The sequence below is a fragment of the Phalacrocorax aristotelis genome, chromosome 10, assembly GCF_949628215.1.
Source record: "Phalacrocorax aristotelis chromosome 10, bGulAri2.1, whole genome shotgun sequence".
In the NCBI taxonomy this organism is placed as follows: Eukaryota; Metazoa; Chordata; class Aves; order Suliformes; family Phalacrocoracidae; genus Phalacrocorax; species Phalacrocorax aristotelis.
The window spans coordinates 20,072,029-20,091,984 of NC_134285.1; the positions used below are offsets into that span (position 1 = coordinate 20,072,029).

Sequence of the window (19,956 nt, forward strand, 5' to 3'; positions counted from 1 at the left end):
AACCTTTCCAATTACACCTGAAAGCTGCTTTTTTTTTTTTTTTTTTTTTTGCGCCTTGTTGCAAAACACGTCTCTTCTTGCCCTGTTGTTAAGACCATTTATCTTTTTGGTATCCTCCCACGTGTGTGACATTTGAGTTATTACTTGGTGTAGCAGTGTCCCCTGCCGGTGTCAGGAGTCTGGTCTTAGTTCAACCTCTGTCCTGTGGGTGGTCCCATAGGGAAGTGCTTTCTGAGTTCGTTTTGTCAAGCTCACTTTTAGCAGCTTCATGCTAATTCTGCCTAGTAACACTTTAGTTTCCTACATGGCTGGCTTTTCAGGAGGCAGAGCTTGGAGCTTAGTCCTTGGCCACCATACATATTAAATGTCTTTTATGTATTTCAAATCCAGAAGAAAAGTGATTCCCCTCCCCTCCCTTTTATTTTTTTTTAATTCTCCTCATAGAGGCCTGGATTCCTCATCCATGGGAATCACACAGAGCTCACTTTTGATGAGCATTTCTTAAATGAGGAAATACGAATTGAATTTTTTAACGTCTTGGGATGTATGCTAAGATGCTAGAAATATATGTATGTATATGCACATGTATGTATGTGTTCAAGTACAGTAGTTGCTTTGAAGAGTAGCTGATTCAGCTCATTTTAACATCTTGCCAGCCACCTTGAGACCTGAGCTCTGCCTTGCAGGAGGGAGAACTGCACCAACTGCAGTAAAACCTGACCACGGTGTTTTCCCAGGCCACAAGCAGTTGCTTGGCAAATCTTTTGAACAAGACAATTAAAGCATGCACAGTTCTGAGTTTTTAAAGCTTTAACCTCTCCTTACTTGCCTCTCCCACGCAATCAAATTACTTATTTAAAACTGATCAGAAAAGGAACCATTTTGCCATGTTGCCATGGATATGTTATCTTGCAAGCTATTGTTATGACAGACTTCAATGTGAAATCATGAGCAGGCTCCTGAGTCGGATTTGCCCATCAGGCACATTTTTTGGCCAGAATTTCAGCTCATCCTGTGACCCTTGTTTTATTTTGGTTTAATAACAAACAAACAAAAGAATAGAGTCATCTGGCAGAAGGTGCTGGCTGAATTGGTATTTCTGAAGTCTGTGACCTTCTGTTTCTTTGGAGAACAAGCATAAAACCAGATGCTCTGTTCTGTCAATGTCTCTCTTTCTGACCCTACCCTGCCCATACTCTTTCAGGCAGCATGCATCCATGTGTTACCTTTGTGATAGAAACGATGCTGCTAGTCTCCCAGAGGCCTTCCTCAAATGCTCTGTGATAGTTATCACAGCTGTCGTGTCATGTTTTTGTATGGCATGACCTGGCTTGGGATCTCTGGTGTCCACATTGTATTAGGAACAGAGGATGTGAGGGCCTTTTGGCGCGCTGAGTCCAGGGATGCAATCTATTATAATGCTTTTCGCGAGCTGGCTGTGAGTTCCCATTGCAAAGATCAGGGTTGTACATAAAAAGTATTGTCCTAGTCTCTGGCTATTTTATGAGTAGCATAAGAGAGTAGATTAAGGCAGGGGAGATCATATTAAGTCTTTCAGACACCTGTTGAAAAGCATATACTCCTTACGTTGTCAGTCTCAAGCTGGGCTTTGAAGAGTCGAAGGAACTGAGGTCTAACCTCTAACCCTACTGTGAATGCACCATCTAGACATCTTTTTCCAAACCTCCACGTATTTGTGTTCTTCAGTCTGTCAGAACTGACCTCGGGGGTTATGTTTTCTGCTCTGTGTCTCTTTTTGTCCCCTCCAGAGTGGACACATGCCAGCAGTTCGGGTATGGGATGTGGCCGAGCGAACCCAGGTGGCTGAGCTCCAGGAGCACAAGTATGGCGTGGCCTGCGTGGCTTTTTCCCCCAGCTCCAAGTACATTGTTTCAGTGGGGTACCAGCATGACATGATTGTCAACGTGTGGTCATGGAAGGTAAGTTCTCTAGGAGGTTAGGCGGACCACAAGGTGTTGCTAAATTAAAAGAAGTGGACAGTCTTCCACTTTTTCAGTTCCACCTTGCTTTCTGCTTTTTGTTTTTTATGCTGTTGTTGTTTGGTTTTGACATTCATAGACACAGACAAGTTTGGACATGAGAGAGAGCTATAACCCCTTAGGGAAGGTCTAAGTCACTCCAGAGAAGGGATATTTTCTATACTTGGAGACGTGTGGCATCTTGCTGCTGTCCAGTCAGAAAAGCCTGGACTTTGAAACCTTGTCAAAGTCTTGTACTTTTTAGAGGCTTATTTAAAAACTAATTTATGAGGTTGCAGAAGGAAACTCATCAGCTAGGGCTTTCTTTTGTGGTGCAGCAAATGCTCTTGGCTTGTTTTGTTGTGCCAGGGTTTGGGATGCTCTAATCCCATCCTTGATGATTGAGAAGGGGAACATAGAGAAAGCGCAGTGGGTGAAAGCTGATGGAGGCCACTGTCTGCCACTAGATTGTGCAGCACTCTCTGGAAACAAAACCTGTGTCTTATCTTCTAGAAATCATGTGTGTGGTGTTTGTATATAAAAAAGATACATTTATTGTCTGTCAGTAGGGTTGGAGTCTTCTGTGTTAATAAATGCTAAGCACTTATTCAGCTACTGCTACCCCTTCAGGTGTTGTAACCCTCTCTTTTAGAGATACAGTTTAAAAAAATCTTCAATGCATCTGTTAAATCTCTCATGATGCAGCTTGTAGGTCTGTGCTCATTTAGTATGTTGCTCTCTTCACTACATTTCTTGTGCTGTAATTTAAGCGCTGTTAGTTCTCTCCTGCTTGAGCTGAACTTTGACCTTGCTATTTTTTTGTGTAGCTGAACTCTGCAGCGATAAAAGCTAAGTGTGTTTATCAGTGTTGACATTCAAATGCTCAGTCTTTTGGGTCTTTCTAGTTATACAAACAAAAACAGTGACTTGGAGATGGTGATAATGCATGGCATGTGTGGGTCTGAGTACAAGTAGCTTTGTTTTCCCTTGCTTATGCAAGTTTTTTTGTTCACTGTGATCCTATTTATAATTATGTGCATGAGAGCCTGTGAGGTAAGGATTGTCTCACTCTTCTGTGCTGACAAACACATGCTCTAAGCATATGCTCCAGACTGTGACACTCAGGAGGTCCAGCTAGCCTCTATTTTGCAAGCTAGGTACCAAAACTAGAGAGACTTTTTACCTGCCCAAAATCAAAGAAGAGTAAGAGACCAAGACGTGAAAACAGATCTCCTAAAGCACTTTTCTGCACTTGTAATCACAACCCTTCTATCCACTGTGCTGCTTAGTAGGTTTCCCTGTTTTTCCTGGCTGGGACACTTGGTCAGTCATTTAACTGTGAAGGAAAAGAAAACACCTGTTGTCTGTAGGGTCCCCTTGCTTCCCTAAAGAAAGGCCACAGCAACAACCCAGATGTTAAGGTCTGTAAGGGCCCTAGGCCTTTCTCTGTGTGTTGTCTTGGAAGAAGTTATATTAATTGCAATGCCACTTGCTTTTCTCCCAGTCTGGGTTGGGGGGTCCTCTGTGGTGATGCTGCAGCAGCCTAGCCTCCTCTATTGTTGGTTTCTTCTGTGCTGTCAGCACACAGTCCGATGTGGCCCTTGGAATGACGTGGTTTGTGACCTGAGGGCATTGTGTTGGGAATACTGGGAGCAACCAATACAGAGTGAGAATAAAAAGTGGTGCATGGTTGTCAACCATGTGCTGTGTGGATGAAAACCCACCACAAACAAAGGGGAAAAGTTTTTATTCTCTCTCTTCTACCAATCACTGGAGAAAGGGAGGGGGAGGAAAACTGAGTGCCGCTGTTGTGGGCAGCAAGCTACTGCCATCTGACCGTTCTGCTTGGGCAGTGTCCATTCCTGCGTCCCTGCTGTGTTCTTTCTCCTTTCCCAAACTCTTTGAAGTTTTGAAGTGTATATTTGAGGTCTAGCAGATTTTGCTTTGTCCCTTCCAATACAGGCATTGTCTCTGTGTTCTGGGTGTTTCGATAAAGCGTCATGCCTTTAAAGAGAAGAGAGAATTTATGGAGGAACCAGTACTGTTTTTCCTGCAGAAAATACCTGTTTCCCATCTTGAATGCCTTGCCCTCATTGCTGCCTGGAGACTGGGAGAGCTCCTCCTTGTGCTGGCCTACATATGCTTTTGCTGTTTAGAAAGGGAAATAGACTTGCTCTGAGCACCTCTGAGCACAATCACCTCTAAGGTGACTGTGAAACCAACACATTTGTCATGGCTCAGACAGCAAGTTCCTGCAGGCACTTGTGCTTGCTGTTTTGTTCTAGATCCCAGTGAATGTGGAAGTGGAATTGAATGTAAATGTGAATTGTACTGTCTGCCAAATCAATGCTCCCAGCTAATGCTGGGGAGACTGTGTTCAGGGATGAATGGGGAATAGTCTGGGCCTCATCTTTTCCCTGCTGCAGCATTTGTGCTGGATATGTGCCTGTAATTGAAATGAGTTTCTTTTGCTTCTGAGCAAAGAAATTAAGCTATCTAAACAATTATGTTTCCAGAAAAACATTGTAGTGGCAGCCAACAAAGTCTCAAGTAAAGTGACAGCTGTGTCATTCTCGGAGGACTGCAGTTACTTTGTCACTGCTGGAAATCGACACATCAAGTTCTGGTACCTGGATGACAGCAAAACCTCCAAGGTGAGAGAAGGTGCATGAAGGCCAAGCTGTGAACAGGCATTTCCATCTTACGGCAGGGTGGATTTTGCCCCAGTGAGCTGTGGGAAATGGGAACTCTCTGATTTTGCTGGGATTCAATGATAGCCCTCCACCACCACTGGCTCTCAACTCTCTGTCTCCCCATGGGCAGGTAGCATCAAAAGGCACCAAAAGCTTGTCCTGCACTGAGGTAGGGGCGTGGCTCCTGGAGCTGTATAGCAGCATGCTTGTTCTTTAGTAGTTACATAAACTGAGGGACAAAAAAAAAAAAAAAAAATAGAAAGAAGCCACAGTCATGAATCAGCTGAGAACACAGAGGTGGGGAGAACTGTTTGATGTTGGTATGAGCATCTCAAAAGATTGTGAGTGTTGTTTTGAAGCGTCAGCTAAAGTGTTTAAACTTTTAGCTGTTTGATTCTTCTCTTGGGAACCAGAATCCACATATGATATTTTTTCTGCATGCTCATGATAAGATGTTCCTACTTCATGCTTGAACCCTGCTTTGGCATTTGGTATAAATCACAGATTGGCCATGGAAGGGTTGTTCTTCCAGGGATTGATGTGCTGTCTTTGGGTCGTATGTTTGGATGTGCAGTTTTGGTGGCTATAATAATGTTCTGTTCCACTGATGTGCTAATACTGATGGTCTCAATATACTATGCAACCAATGGGTCTCCAGCAAGTAAAATGTGTCACTACCTCTCCCTGTAGGCTGTTTGTAGCCCTCTTTCTTTGAGGTACTTCAGCACTCAAGGGTTGATGTTCTAAAAAAATGTCTATCTGGAGTGCCTTGCTCTGTTTCTAATAAACTGTTTTTTATTGGTAGGTCAATGCCACAGTCCCCTTGCTAGGTCGCTCAGGATTGCTTGGAGAACTGAGGAACAACTTCTTTGCAGACGTGGCGTGTGGAAGGGGCAAAAAAGCCGACAGCACCTTCTGTATCACATCCTCAGGCCTGCTCTGTGAATTCAATGAAAAAAGGCTGCTAGACAAGTGGGTAGAGCTGAGGGTGAGTTTTACATCCTCCTGTCCTGCAATATTTGTGCCTGCTGAAGCACAGCAGGAACAACAAATAATAAGGGCACTCAGGGAGCACAAGCTGACCACCAGCAGTGAAAGTCATTGGGCCTCTGCCACTTTGTGATTTACTCTGGAAGGCCAGGCAAAAATAGTGTTGCTTCTTGGCAAAGGGATTTTATTAATCATTGAGGCCCTTCCATTCTCAAGCGTCAGTGTTACAGCTACGGGCAAAGCAGTGTCCTGAAGTAGTTTTGGCAACCTCTGTGTTGTCCCTCCTGGCTTGGCCTGGACAAGTAGGAGTTTTAGAAGGATTCTGATTTCTACCCATGCTGCCAAGTCTTACTTGGCTTGTGCATCTCAAATGCATGTTCCCAAGGTGCTAGTCGGTTTGGCTATTCTAAACCACCAGGTTAGTCCCTTGATAAGGATTTGATTGTGCTTATTTTCCTTTCAACTGAATGTGAGATGCCCACCTGAAAGGATCCAGTGTATTAAAATCAAGAGAAAAATCTTTTCACGCTTTCATTCAAGTGAAATGCCTCTTCTTTTCTTTCCTTTCCTCTCTATAATCTGCCTTTCACTCTCGCTCAGAATACAGACAGCTTCACAGTAAGTTGGAAAACAGCATTGAACTCATCCCCTTATCACAGTGCTCCATTTTGTACCATTTTCTGCCATTTGTACAGATCCCAGTGGGAGGGGGAAGAAAATCCTTTTTTTTTTTTTTTCCTTATCCCCTTGTGACAGGTAATGTATTGGCATACTAGTACAGGGTGAGGTGCTGCTTGCCTGCCAGTGGTGCTGAATGTCACAGAGGAACAAAGGACAATATTCAGAGTAAGAATCAGCTGGAGCAAATGTGTAGCTCCGCTGACCTCCCACCACAGTGGGTGGCAGAGGAACGAGGCTTTTTCCTTAACCGCTTGGAATCTGGAGTGGACCTTGGCTGGGAAGCTCCTCAGAAAGGAAAATTGGATTTTTAGGCTTTTCCTTACTCTCAGGGCTTGACTTCACTTCAGCTCCGCTGACCATAACTCCTTTGTCTGTCGGTTTGCTATTCTCCCTGTCTTGTGTCTGGTCACCTTTGAAGTGAAAGCACATTGCCTATTCACCTTCTTCTGTGCTGTGTCCTCCTCAGACCACTGTGGCAAACTGCATCTCTGTGAATCATGACTACATCTTCTGTGGCTGTGCTGATGGCACCGTGCGGATTTTTAACCCTCTGAACCTTCACTTTGTTACAACACTGCCGAAGCCGCACTTCCTGGGAACAGACATCGCGAGTGTGACTGAAGCAAGGTACCGTGGAGGGGGTGGAAGAGAACAAGGGAGGCTTGTGGGGGTTAGAGCTGCTCCCCAGACCTTTGCCATCTGGACTGTGCTCTTTTTATGGATTTAAATTGGCAGCCTGTTGCAGTCTCCCTGAGTTGTTGCAGCCTTGCCTTGCATGGCTGTGCTACAGCCCAAAGCTGGTTGCTGGACTACATAGTGTATCTTGCTTCTCATCTCCTTGGGATTGCTCAGGCCTGGTGGCCTTTTGACATTGGTTGCTGTGAGCAAGCAGGCAGAGGGCACAGGATGCTGTGGCACACTTCAGTTGTTCCTGTACCGTGGCACATCCTTTGCTTATCACTGGTAAAGGCTGAAGACTCTTCTCCATAGCCATATAATGATGTTGCTAAGAGATGCCCAAGCTCTGATGGAGCACTTTTTCAAAGGCTCCCTTGCAATCTTTTATAGACCCAAATCTCCTACTATTGTCTGTAGTCTTTCTTTTCCTACCTTGTCTTGTTTTCCTACTTCAGTCCAGTATCTTCTGCCTTGGCTCTCTATTTCTCACCTTCTGAGATGGGTAATGTTGATTTCCCTACAGTTCTGTCTGCCAGCTTGCAGATTCTTACGCTAGAGAAAACCCTTCACGTGCTGCTGTTTGCCAGTCCTGCTTGGAGGCTTTCCCAATCTCCTCTTGCCCTCTTTCACTTCTGTCACTAGTGGGAAAAGAAATCCAAAGGTGTATGAATCCACCAGCCATCATTCCACTGGATATCTGGAGTTCCCATGTCTACAGATACACACTTTTTTTTTCTCTCGCTCTTTTTTTTTTCTTCTTCTTTTACTCTTGTGTCTCAACATGTTTTCTCGAAACTTTTCTTGGGAACTTGAGGTAAAGGTTCAAATTGTGCGCTGTATATTCCTCCTCCAGAAGATCAGTGGGAGATAGTGATATTCCAGTAAGGGAACTGGAAAAGGAACTCTCTCAATTTAAAATGTTACCAGTCTGGTTGTGCTAAAGTCACGCGATTGTATACGTGGACCCTTTAAAAATTCTCTCTGCTGCTCTCATGCATCACGTGAGCAGAAATATTCATGTGATTATTAAACATGTATTTGTAGTGGTGATTACAGTCCTAACAACATTTTTTTTCCTTTTTATTACTTCCAAAGAAGCCTGAAAACGCAGCTCTCCTTATATTCCTGTGCATGCCAGAGCCTCTCTGTGGGATGCCAGTTGCTTGCAGTGAACTGCCCATAACCATATCAATGACTTGATGTTTTCGATAGGTCTGGGCTGCACTTTTCTAGCCTGCAAAGCTTTGCACTTGCAGAAGCAGAGCTCCAGTTTGTGTGCTACATGCGCTTAGGCTCTCATGCCTGCATCTCCATCAGTCCTTTTAAAGGACTGCTTTTAAAGACCTGCTCTCAGCACGTGGGCATTCTGGGTATAATTACCTTATTTGATACCATTAGCAGCATTGTGGGATGGTTGTGTTCACCTCAGGTCATGAAAGCAGCTCCTTCTTTATGTGCGCAGCAGCAGGACATAACGGAGGACTCCTGTAGAGGAGACACAGGGTTCACATGGCATGGTCTTGGTCTAACCTGAGGAAAGTGATGTTTCCTTGTTCTGCAGAATTCCTGTTTTTAAACTTGCATCAGAGAGCTTGCCTATCCAGAAAGGACTGTATCATCTGCAGTTGTCCATCTCATGAGCTGCTGCAAGCAGCACCAAGGTGGCCTGTCTGTGGGGCAGGGGTGGAAGGGAAGCATATCAGACAAGCAGCTGTTGAAATAAATCATTTCTTTGTCCATTGTGCTGGTGTGCTCCTGTCTTTTCAGTGCAGTACTCTTGCTTGGTCACACACAAGGGCAGTTCCTGCAATCAGTAAACAAAATATAGTACCCACCAAAAGATGATCCTCCCTCTCCTTTGTTCTGAGATTATTTGACTTGGATTTTACAACCTGGTTATGCAGGGGTAAATGATGATGAGCTCCAGTGATGATCAAGTGTCCTGTTTGGGCCTTCTTCAGGGAAGGTCAGTTGCCTGTCTGTGGTGAGACTCTCGGTTGGATGGCAAGGAGAATGACTTTTGCCATGGGACTTTAAGGCATCTTTTGGGACTCTGGTTGTTCAAGAGGCAGGTCTTCCAGCCAGCTACTCTCTCTACCTATATGTGCCACAGTTCACCTTGCCAGCGCCCTTTGGAGAATCTGAGCTCTCATGCTTCACCTCTTTGCTCTGACTCCAAAAGAGCGCAAGTTAACCAAGCTGTTGTTCTCTCTTTGTTCAGTCGTCTTTTCTCTGGTATGGCTGATGCGAAGTATCCGGACACGATTGCTTTGACCTTTGACCCCGCCAACCAGTGGCTTTCCTGTGTATACAATGACCACAGCCTGTACGTGTGGGATGTCAAAGATCCAAAGAAAGTGGGCAAGGTGTACTCCGCTTTGTACCACTCTTCCTGCGTGTGGAACATTGAGGTACGTTGTCTGCAGACACAAGTGTTGGATTGAGAGTTGCAGCTGAGGAAGTCGTCTGAAGAGCTGCCAAATTTGAATGCAAACACTTACTGCAGAGAGAAAGAATTAACTCAGATGTCCTCCTGTGGCTAGTGTGGCTGCTGCGAGGCTTGAGTGGGAGCTGGGAACAGTTCTTTGGCTGCACTGCAATAGCTGACCAAATACGTTAGCTGCAGTGTGTTACTGGGAAAAAAAGTTTCACCATTAGGAGGTGAGAGGTGGGAGAAGGAGCAGACCTGGACAAAGCTGAATGCGGGGGCTCCTCTCACAAAATGCACAAGAGTTCACTGTGATGAGCAAGCACTCCAAAGTCAAAGGAATGAAACAAGTGATAAGATCTTAACTTAATCTTAACCTATATCTTAACCTATTTACCAGGACACCTGGAATTAGTCCCTGAAGTGGCTGCCAACTTCCAGTCTGTCTAGTTGGCTTTACCTCAGGGGGAAGGAAACAATATAATTGTATAGGAAACAATGTAATTGTTAATAAGTTGAAATATGTCCGACAATTGTCAGGAAAGGGGGAGGTGGAAAGAAAGTGGGAAGAGGTTGAGGGCTTTTTGTTATTATTTATTAATTGCATCTCACCCTTTCCTTCTGGATGATAAATAGACAGTAGTTGTTAAAATTTGTAAACCGTGCAGAGTTGTTGTTGCATGGTCATTGAAATGCTCTCTTCGAACTATTAGAAACAGAGGATGCTGGCTTGTTGCCTGCTTCTTGGTGTTCTACATTCAGGGAAGCTCGGTGAGCATTTGTCTGAAGTGAATATGAAGTTCTGGTCTGCAAACAGGTTTTCGTTAGAACTGGCTGGCTCTCAACTTCACAAAACAGAGAGGACAGGTCTCTTGGTTTATTTTGAAACTTGCTACCAGTGTCTAGGATGCCAGGTGCCAGGCAGTCTCATTCAGGGGTTGATTTTTACCTGCCCTTAGATCTATCCGGAGGTGAAGGACAACAATCAGTCATGCCTCCCCCCGGGTTCCTTCATCACCTGCTCCTCCGACAATACCATACGTCTGTGGAACACTGAGAGCTCCAACATTCACGGCACAGCTCTGCACCGCAACATCCTCAGCAATGTAAGATCCCAGGTTTTGATCACCTCCTTGCCTTTGGGGTTGCTCTTCCTTGTGCGCAGGTATTCCCCAGTTAAGGCCCAAACTCCTTTGGATTCTAAGTCAGCTCAAGCTTCTCTGTAAACACAGCACAAGTCTGGGCAAATATATGAACCTGAAGAAACATGGAGTTATCAGGTGGAAAGAAAATTTGTCTGAAATGGCCCTGGGAACTGTTGCTTTTTCCATAAACCACCCAAGGATTCGCCAAGCTTAGTCTCTTCCAAAATGGCTCATGCCACATGCGTCAGGAGACCTGTTTCTCTTTTTCTTCATCTCTGTAACCACTTTACAATTTGTTTGGAAAACATGTGTTAAATAAGGCAGAGGTTTGGGAGAATTGAATGAGAAACGGTTTACACTCACTTCATCTGTGTAAGACGGAGGATACTCATATAGAACAGTGATTACTTGTGGACATTTGCTTGGGTTCTCAGTTGTGTTGGAAGATCCATGGGCACAGCAGCCCTGACCTGCCTGTTCTCAGTAATCTGCTCATGCTAGAAAAAGCTCCTGCTTTTTCTGTCATTTCTCAAAAGGTATGAGTTGATCTGGATGATCCCTAGAAGTCTCTCAAATTTGTGCTGTGCCCCCTATTACGTTGTAATCATTAATCCCAGAGCCTGTTTGTTGTGCAGAAGGTGCTCTTAGTTTCTAGCTTGAAGAGAGATCTTTTGCAAAGGGTGATCATGAGACACAGCTGTGAAACTTTCATCCTACATTGTGAAGGGGCTGAGTGTTTGCTCCTAGCTTAAAGATCCCACCAACTACAGCATTACTGCCAGTGAAATGTATATGTTGGCCAGGAACCCGGTTTCTAAGGTAGGTGCTTCACTTTAATATTTTGTAACTAGTTAATATTTCCAGGTCTGTTGTATCCCCAGGACTTGATGAAAATCATCTACGTAGATGACAACACTCAGGTACTTCTGGACACTGATTACAACTCAGCAGGAAGTGCAGACAAAGCTGATGCACAAGTGATGGATACGAAGGTGGGGATACGTACTGTCTGTGTGAGTCCCAGTGGGGAGCACCTGGCCTCGGGGGACAGGATAGGCACTCTCAGGTAATCCTATAGAGTTTCTTGTGAGGAACGCGGGCTGGGCAGGCATGAGAATCAAAACTAGGTCTTGCAAATTTTATGAAACATACTGAAATCAGCCATGTTGTGTCTTAGGATATATGAGTTGCAGTCTCTGAGGGAAATGCTGAAGGTGGAAGCTCATGACTCTGAGATCCTATGTCTGGAGTACTCCAAACCTGACACAGGTAAATGCAATCAAGCTTCTTCCCTTTTTGCATATGAATGTAGTGTTGAGTAAGTCAGAATGTCCAGCCGTGGTATGTCAGACCTTTCAGTGGTGACTACTGCTGGATTTCAGAGCAGCCTGTAGTGTTGGGCCAGTAGGGCTGGAGAACGAAAAAGACGAAAAAGGCTTCTCTCATATTTTTCCTTGGAATATTGTAGGTTGAGATGGGTACTTTTTCTGTCTGTTACTATAGTGTGAAATCCAGGGGCGTTCCTTTTAGTTCATCCATGCAGTTAGCTACAGTATAATGTTTTGTCCCTAAGATGACTTGAGAAGCTGTTTTGAAGTAGTGACTGGAAGAGAAAATGACTTTTTAGTAATGGTAGTGTAATGGTCTTGCACTCTTTTTAACTTTCTGACAGGCTTAAAGCTCTTGGCCTCAGCCAGTCGCGATAGATTGATTCATGTCTTGGATGCAGGAAAGGACTACAGCCTGCAGCAGACCCTAGATGAACACTCTTCTTCCATCACTGCTGTGAAATTTGCAGGTAGAGAACCATGGCCTACCTCCAAAACTGGATTTGAGCACTACCATTGTCCCATTGTGGCTGTAAAGTAATTTTAACTGCTTAAACACTGGGTTAGGCCAGGCTGAAGCTGCAGCTGCTTTCCATGTCATCTTCTGTAGCTGCAGTCATAAAAGAAGGTGATATTTGATGATACTTGCAGCCTTCTCCCCTTTGTTTTTTTTTCTCCTCTCCTTCCACCCCACTTAAAAAACCTCTCCTGCATGAAGTCCTCAGCATTTCTTTGGAAAGCTGTTTTCTGTAATGACTTACTCCCTTTAACTGATGTCAGGTGGCTACATGGCTACATGCTGTTCTTAATGGGGAGAACTGTGGAACAGTCATCCTCAAAAAAAAAAAAATCCCCAAACCAACAAAAAACATTTTGGGATTAACTAGTCACAAGTAAATTTGTCATTGCAAACCAGTGTAAGACTTTGCATTCATGGTAAGGGAGCACACTGCATCCCCAGCACTCGGTTACTAGTGATGATCAGACGTCGGTGCAGCGTGTTGTGCTATTGCTGGGGAACAGCAAGCATTGGCAGGCAAAGGCAGTAGCTTCGCTGGCAATGGGAAAGTCTCACAGTAGCTGAACAAGGAGGAACATACCAAGCCCAGTGGCAGTAACTAGATCCAACCAGTAGTTCAGATCACCAGACAAATCCATAGTGATAAGACAGGTCAGCAATTCAAGGTCAGGATCAGCCTGGAGAGAGTGGCAGTGCCTGCCAGGCAAGCCCACAGCAGCAAGGCGGGTTCAAGTTCAAATGAGGCTGAGTCCATGGGTCAGGAATCAGATCAGCAGGGTGTGTGGCTGCAGTGCTGCTACCGTGTAGCTCAGGTGGGGTTTAAGGATGAGAATCTCCGCTTGAAAGTAGCTCCCAAATGAAGGGCAGGGACCTTGCTGAAGCTTCATATTATAGGCTTCGTGAAGCTGCTGTGAGGTTTTTTCAGGTCTTTTTTTGAAGGAGCTCCAAGGCCAGCAAAAGTTTCTCTGACAGGTGTGTCTTTTCAGTAAGCTGAGCTTGAATGCAGCCAGCTCAACTCTTAGATGAGGGAACTGCGCTCAAGGGCCTGGCGGCAAAGGCCTTTGTGCTAGTCGCTGAGCTAAGTGCAGCCCTGCTCAAAGTGCATGTGGTTCAAGTGGACTTGTGTGATATTGGACCCGTTTCCATTACATGGAGTTTTATCAGATATTGCTTTGCTGAAGGAGCAGATGGGTTACAAGAGTGCTAAAGGACAACGGAAAACTTGCTCCTCCTGAAAGAAAGGGCAGCAAGAAACATGTGACTGACTGACGACTGAAAAGTGCCTATTGCCTGTTTTCAGCTCATACTGAGTGTGAACCCGTCACATTGCCAGAGTGCCGTGGCACATAGAGAATAAGTGTGCAAGCATATTATTGGGGGAGAAGACAGAATTACATCCTAATCTGTTGTGTAAAGCCTCTGTATTAAGGACTCGTGCATGCTGAGCATTAATAAATGCTGGCCCTGAGAGGGGCCCTCTGTTTTGCTGCAGCATCCTGCTGCTCAGGTAGGAGTCAGTCCTAGTGAATGAGGGCTGGAATAAATGAACACTGGTATAAATTGAAACATTTTCTCCACCTTGTATTTGTGTTTATCTTTTGTTTGGCTCCTGCCCTTTTGTTCCAGCCAATGATGGGAAAGTGCGAATGATAAGCTGTGGGGCAGACAAGAGCATCTATTTCCGCACAGCGCAGAAGGTGAGCTTATTACACTTTTTAAAATAATGTCTCCACAAAGGAACTACTTTAAAGAGTGATATCAGAGTTTCTGTATGACCTTACTGCTATTTCAGCCTCAGTGCCTCCCACTGAGTCAATGCAAGAGATTACTTTTGGAGAACTAGTTCTGTGAAGCATGCAGCTGCACCCAGCCTGACCTCTTAGCGAGATGCAGAGTAGAGAACTGTTAGGATATCTGCTTTTCTTTTGCTGCCAGGGCAATTGTGAGGAGTGGTGAAAGAGTATGGGCTGGAGAGGATTTCATTGTGCCTCCAGTCCCAGCTGCTCCCAGCAGACCTGGTTAGTGGGAAGGGTTGTTTTTTGCTGGCTGTGTGAGAGGACTCGTGTATTTAGAAGTTTTCAATACTGGATTAACTACTTGATTTTGACACAGTCTTTACCCACATGCTTAGACAGGCGAAGGGGTTCAGTTTACCCGAACACATCACATTGTTAGGAAGACCACTCTGTATGACATGGATGTGGACCCCAGCTGGAAATACGCAGCTATTGGATGCCAGGATCGTAACATCAGGTTAGTTTACGTATTGTCTTGAAAATATTTTTGCAGTCATAAATGAATTGGCCAGGGTGGCCCCATCTCCATCATTGTTCCTGTAGGTTCTTTGACACAACATTTTCAGACCGATCTGAGGCCTCACCTCACACTCTGTGAGGTTGAACTCTGCCTTTCCCCTTGCTGATAAAAGTCGTGGATATATGCAAATGCCCATGGGACTCTTGCCTTCCCACTGGGTTACTCTGTAGAGCAAAGCCTTTCTGCTGGGAGAGCAAGTGTGCCTTCCTTGGCACATCATCGAGCTGTGGTGCAAGAACTTCTGTGCTGGGGTAATTTTTGCTTTTAAAGGTATGTCTAGTGAGAAGCTGTGAGGTCCTGTGGAATAGCTGAGATCTAAAATTGAGCTAGCTGTGACTGTCCTTGGACAAGTGGCATCCATTCTTTGCTTCCTTTTTATCCATTTCTCCAGCTGGTCTGCTTCTACCTTCAAAGCAAAGGAGACTCTCTGTAATTGTGTGTCTCCTCTTGTTGTATCTGGGTGAGATGCTGAGAGTTTTGGTCATAGCTAGATACCACTGCTGGATGTAATTTGGTTTTGTATTCTAATGTAAATAAAGGGTCTTGCTCTCTCAACCCTTTCCTGTAGTATGAGGGAGCCACAGGTATTTTTATAGTAGGAAGGACTGACTGAAGCTTATTAAGAGCCATTCCTGCTACATAACCATTAGCCGTTACAAGGCATGGCAAGATTTTCTCCCTCCCATTTGATCCTTCAGTGCCATGATGCGATCCTTGTTTTTGATTATCAGCTTGAGAATCAAGCCTCAATTTTAATTCAGATAATCTGCTTGATATCATATTATCCAGTCACGGGCCCCTACATTACTGTTGAGATTGTTTCTGGAACTGTTTAAATGATTGGTGGTTATAGTTCATAGAGGTAATTTCTCCACTTCCTGTGGCTTGGCCCTGTTCCCTGTATCTGTTGTGGAATGAGAAGCAGAAAGAGAAAAGGATCCTGCTGACGAGCCGCAGAGCAGTACCTGAGCAAAATGAGCAATGTTGTCTTTTGTTGTCCCCCTCAGGGTTTTCAACATAAGCAGTGGGAAGCAGAAGAAGCTTTACAAGGGATCCCAAGGTGAAGATGGCACCCTCATCAAAGTAAGCTGGTGGTTTGTTTTTTTTTTTCCTTCCCTTTTCCTTTTCTTCAGCTCATCTGAATGCAGCTCAGCACTAAAAAAATGTAACACAAATCTGAACACGGGAAAACACAAAAACTTTGTTTTGCTTGCTCCATACTTTGTCCCTTATTCTGCTGCCTCCATCCTTAAGGGCTGGTAGCGAATTTGGGTTCCATCAGGCTAAAACGGGAGAAGAGTCAGTGAATGCTGAAGCTGATCTATAACTTCCCTCTCTGTACTGTTTCTAAAGTGAGGCCAGGCCCATGCTGTAAAAGCAAGTAGAACTGCACCAGTATCTGTCAGGAGATTTAGTCCATTTACTTTAATCCTTTACTTTCTGCTCCAGAGAGCTCATTCTGGCTTTCTTGATGATTTTTGTTAGGGTTTTTAAGGTGGAGCTGCCTGTTGATCAGTGTTTGAGAAATTTGTGGTTGCCAGAGGGAATATACAAGTGCAACTTTTCATGAGTTGATGAAATTAAGTAGCTTCTGCCCTGAAAAGCCCATATTGTTCAGGTCTTGGAGTGCTGGACAAGGTCGGTACTGCTTAGAGAGAGTCTGTTCATGTTTCCTACCTGCTGAGTGCATCCATGCCTTGGGGTAGGGTAGCATGCCTGCTTCTGCCACTGTCTTGGGCTTCCTCTGGAACCAGGTGCATTCAAGATTCAGTGTTAAGAGTGATGCCAGCACACTGGGATGTGGAAGAATTGCATTCTTGTCTTTAAAGGGGGAAGACCAATTGACACAACCAAAATACCTCTCAAGTTAAGTCGCCAAACAAGCATCTTCACTGTATTTGTTTTCACTGATAATTTTTCTACTTTTTAAACCAAATATTTCTGTTCAGCTGCACAGGCCAGCAGTATTATCGATGGGTGTAAATAACTGGGTAAAAATGGAGAGGAAAGCAAACAGCTTTGTTCAGCATCACCTCTTCTGTTTTACAGAGGAAGATAAGTTCTCTTTCTCTTTACCGATTATAAGTCCTACAAAGTTTTTTTTTTTTTATAAGCCAGAGTAATGAAAATGAAAAATTGATGCTACATTTCATTGTTTCTAAGCTTAGGTGCTTGCTTATATCTTTCTCAGACCACAAACCATGAAATGTTGCTGGGAGCTGGAGTTTTTGTTTTTAATTTCCTTTAGGTTTTGGGGTATTTAATGTGTAGCCTAAGTGGGGATTCTCAATTATTTTTAATGTTGCTTTCTTTGTTTTTAGGACAGCTATGTAATCAAGGGATTATGGTTGTCTCTGGAATTTAAACTTTCTTGGCATGCTGTTCTGAGGTGGCAATATACATTGCAGTTTAACAAGTAGAACCCAAACAGTGACATGCAAAGCAAAAGATGCAGCAACAAAATACACATAAACAAAAAAGTTACCATTATTTCAATACCATGTCTCTCTTAAAAACCAGTCATTTTCACTCTCAGGTCCTTAAAATTCTGCAAAGGACAAAGCAGGATATTTGGTGACAGTAGCTATATTTGCTGTGTAGTGCTGTGTTAGCCCTAGTGAGGCATTTGGAGGGGCTTTTATATTTGATCCATGATCAAGCAACAAAAGGGTATATACGGAGCAAAAAAGAAAAACCAACCCAAAAACGAGAGTTGCAGATGCTGGAGACTTGACAGCATCATTATCAGAGACAGTTTCCCTGCAGTGTTGAGTTCTTGTTTGGTTTCTCTCCTCCAGATTGGGGACTTGAAATATTTCACTTAACTGTCAGCTCTGATTATTTTGGAGGGGGCTGTGTGTTTTGGTGCGTGTGTGGTTTTCTTTTGTTTTGATCTTAAGATAGAAGAAGGTAAGACCCCAGTGGTTAAAAGGAGGTAGGAGAGAAAGGTATAAGTCTGCCCATTGGTGGTGGTGCCTTCAGGCTCATGAAGGTGTTTAATGTAAGTACCTTTAATCTCTGATTAGGTTGGAGATAGTTTTAACACTTTAATCAGGCTGGAGATTTGTCCTGGAATGCTGGATAGCCTGGTACTCAACCAGAGTCCTGTGGGAGCTACCTACACTTTTAACTACTATAAGTATCTTGGGTGTTCTGGACCATTTTCATGCAGCTTGAAGGCACTTCCTCACTAGATCTCTGCATTTCTCTTATCTCTTAAACCAGGTACAAACGGATCCCTCTGGTCTTTATATTGCAACCAGTTGTTCTGACAAGAACCTCTCCATCTTTGATTTCTATTCTGGCGAGTGTGTTGCAACCATGTATGGACATTCAGGTAAGGCACGTAAACTTCTGGAAATGCATTTTTTTTCTGCTGATGACTATGTAGCAGGATCTGATACGAGTCAAAGCTTTCTGAAGGTTCTTCCCCACCAAAGGTTACCCAATGAGTATTTTAGAGTGGGTTATTGTTGGTTGAAGTGTAATAACTTATTTCATTGCAATTTCAACTTTTTTCAGACCTCATTTTGCATTGCAAAACACAAGCACAGACCTGCCTGTCAGGTCATGTATTTGTCTACACAGTTTTTCTAATAGCCTGTAAGGTAGTCTGTGTTAAGTTTTGTTATGATATATGCTCAGCTCCTACCATGCAAGGGCTATTCTATCATAGGCAAAAAGAGACTTCAGGATTCATCCTTATTTTGCCATGGGATACCCTTTCTATGTCAAGCCTAGATTCTTTGTTAAGTGGTTATGGTAATTGGGGAATATTGATCTGTGAAGTGTGTTGGCTTTTTTCAGAATTTGAGTTGCTGAGCACAGATAGGCTATTTGGCTAATGATCTCTTCTGCCATTGGAATAATTCAGGGAATTATTTTTTTTCTTGTGCTTTATTTCACACAGAGATTGTAACTGGGATGAAATTCAGTAATGACTGCAAACATCTGATCTCTGTTTCTGGTGACAGGTAAGGGGGGTTTGCTTGTTTGTGATATCAGCTCATGCCATCTCCCACTGGATTTAAAGTGTGTCCTGAAGGAAGGTAGATTTTTTTTTTAAATGAGGGATGTTTTATGAATTCAAAAGGAACCTCAGAGCTTTCTGAATCCTAGATGTGTGCTGTTGGGTTATATTATCGTTCTGTGGAATGAGACACCTGTGTAAAGTGCTTCCCTTGTGGTTTTCTGAGTGTAGGCACTATTCCCTGCTGGAAAGGAGCAAGGGATGTGGCCTGTTTCCTTACCAGCCTTCAGGTCTGTAATGTAATGCAGTTTGTGATATTCTGACCAGTCTTGCCAAATCTTTTTCTTACAGTACTCCTGTTGGTGAGGTTTTGCCAGGTAAATGAGCCTGTCTAGGTGCAAAAGGGTCAGGCCTGTCCCCAGTCCTTGCTCCTGCTCCCCTCAGTCAGCCGTGGTGTGGGTGACCCCTCATTAAGCTGATTCAGGTCACTACATCAGCACCCCTCCAAACTGAGTCTTCTGCTGATTTAATGAGCTAAGTCAGCTCACCAAAAGCTTAAGTAATCGCCAGACTGAGCCCAAGGGGAAAAGGAGAATACATGTTTAATGTGACTGTAGAGTTGAGTCGACCCACTACTTCTGGAATCATTGAATACTTAAATCTGCTGAACTGAATAAATTTTTTCCTTGAGAAAGATGGTTCCTGGAGTGATATCTCAAGGCCAGAGCAGCCCAGATTCTCTTTTTTTTTTTTTTTTCCCCTCTCTTCTATTAATAAACTACAATTTGAACCAGAAAAAGAGTTTTAGAGCGTGAGTTGTTACAGAACATTCAATATATCACATTAAATTGCATCAGTTGGTTATTTCTGACTTTCAGTAAAAAGTAAATAATTTGGTTTTTCCTCTTTCTTTACCTTTCAAGTGTGTAAATAGATGAGGGTAAAAGATGCAGAAAAAAAGGTCCTTTTGTTGTGGATTTCTGATAAATTCCAGAAAATGGATGGTTTGAGGTCCCCCGTGATCTTTGTGATTTAGTGCAATGTTCCCTTGTTGATCATTTCCATGAGCAAAAGGGTCTTTTTCTTCACTAAGGGTGTGGAGGAGATGGATGAGAACTGAGGAAGGATTCATTAAGAACTTTGCTGTAAGGAGAGCAGAAAGCATGTTTTTCAAAGGACAACAGGGAAGATAGTCTGTTCACACTCAGCAGCATGTGTAAAGAATAAA

At 43.8% G+C, this 19,956-nt stretch overlaps 1 protein-coding gene across 3 annotated transcripts in view; it reads left to right on the plus strand.

Moving 5' to 3' along the window:
* Positions 1-19,956, plus strand: part of MAPKBP1 (mitogen-activated protein kinase binding protein 1) — a 97,813-nt gene that overhangs the window by 54,355 nt on the left and 23,502 nt on the right. For all 3 annotated transcript variants that reach the window (XM_075105628.1, XM_075105630.1, XM_075105629.1), the window contains exons 6-19: positions 1,770-1,940; positions 4,496-4,633; positions 5,478-5,660; positions 6,810-6,970; positions 9,243-9,432; positions 10,409-10,555; positions 11,476-11,660; positions 11,772-11,863; positions 12,267-12,392; positions 14,069-14,139; positions 14,574-14,695; positions 15,766-15,841; positions 17,984-18,095; positions 18,669-18,732. In XM_075105628.1, the coding sequence (XP_074961729.1) occupies positions 1,770-1,940; positions 4,496-4,633; positions 5,478-5,660; positions 6,810-6,970; positions 9,243-9,432; positions 10,409-10,555; positions 11,476-11,660; positions 11,772-11,863; positions 12,267-12,392; positions 14,069-14,139; positions 14,574-14,695; positions 15,766-15,841; positions 17,984-18,095; positions 18,669-18,732 (1,838 nt within the window). The remainder of the gene's footprint in view (positions 1-1,769; positions 1,941-4,495; positions 4,634-5,477; positions 5,661-6,809; positions 6,971-9,242; positions 9,433-10,408; positions 10,556-11,475; positions 11,661-11,771; positions 11,864-12,266; positions 12,393-14,068; positions 14,140-14,573; positions 14,696-15,765; positions 15,842-17,983; positions 18,096-18,668; positions 18,733-19,956) is intronic.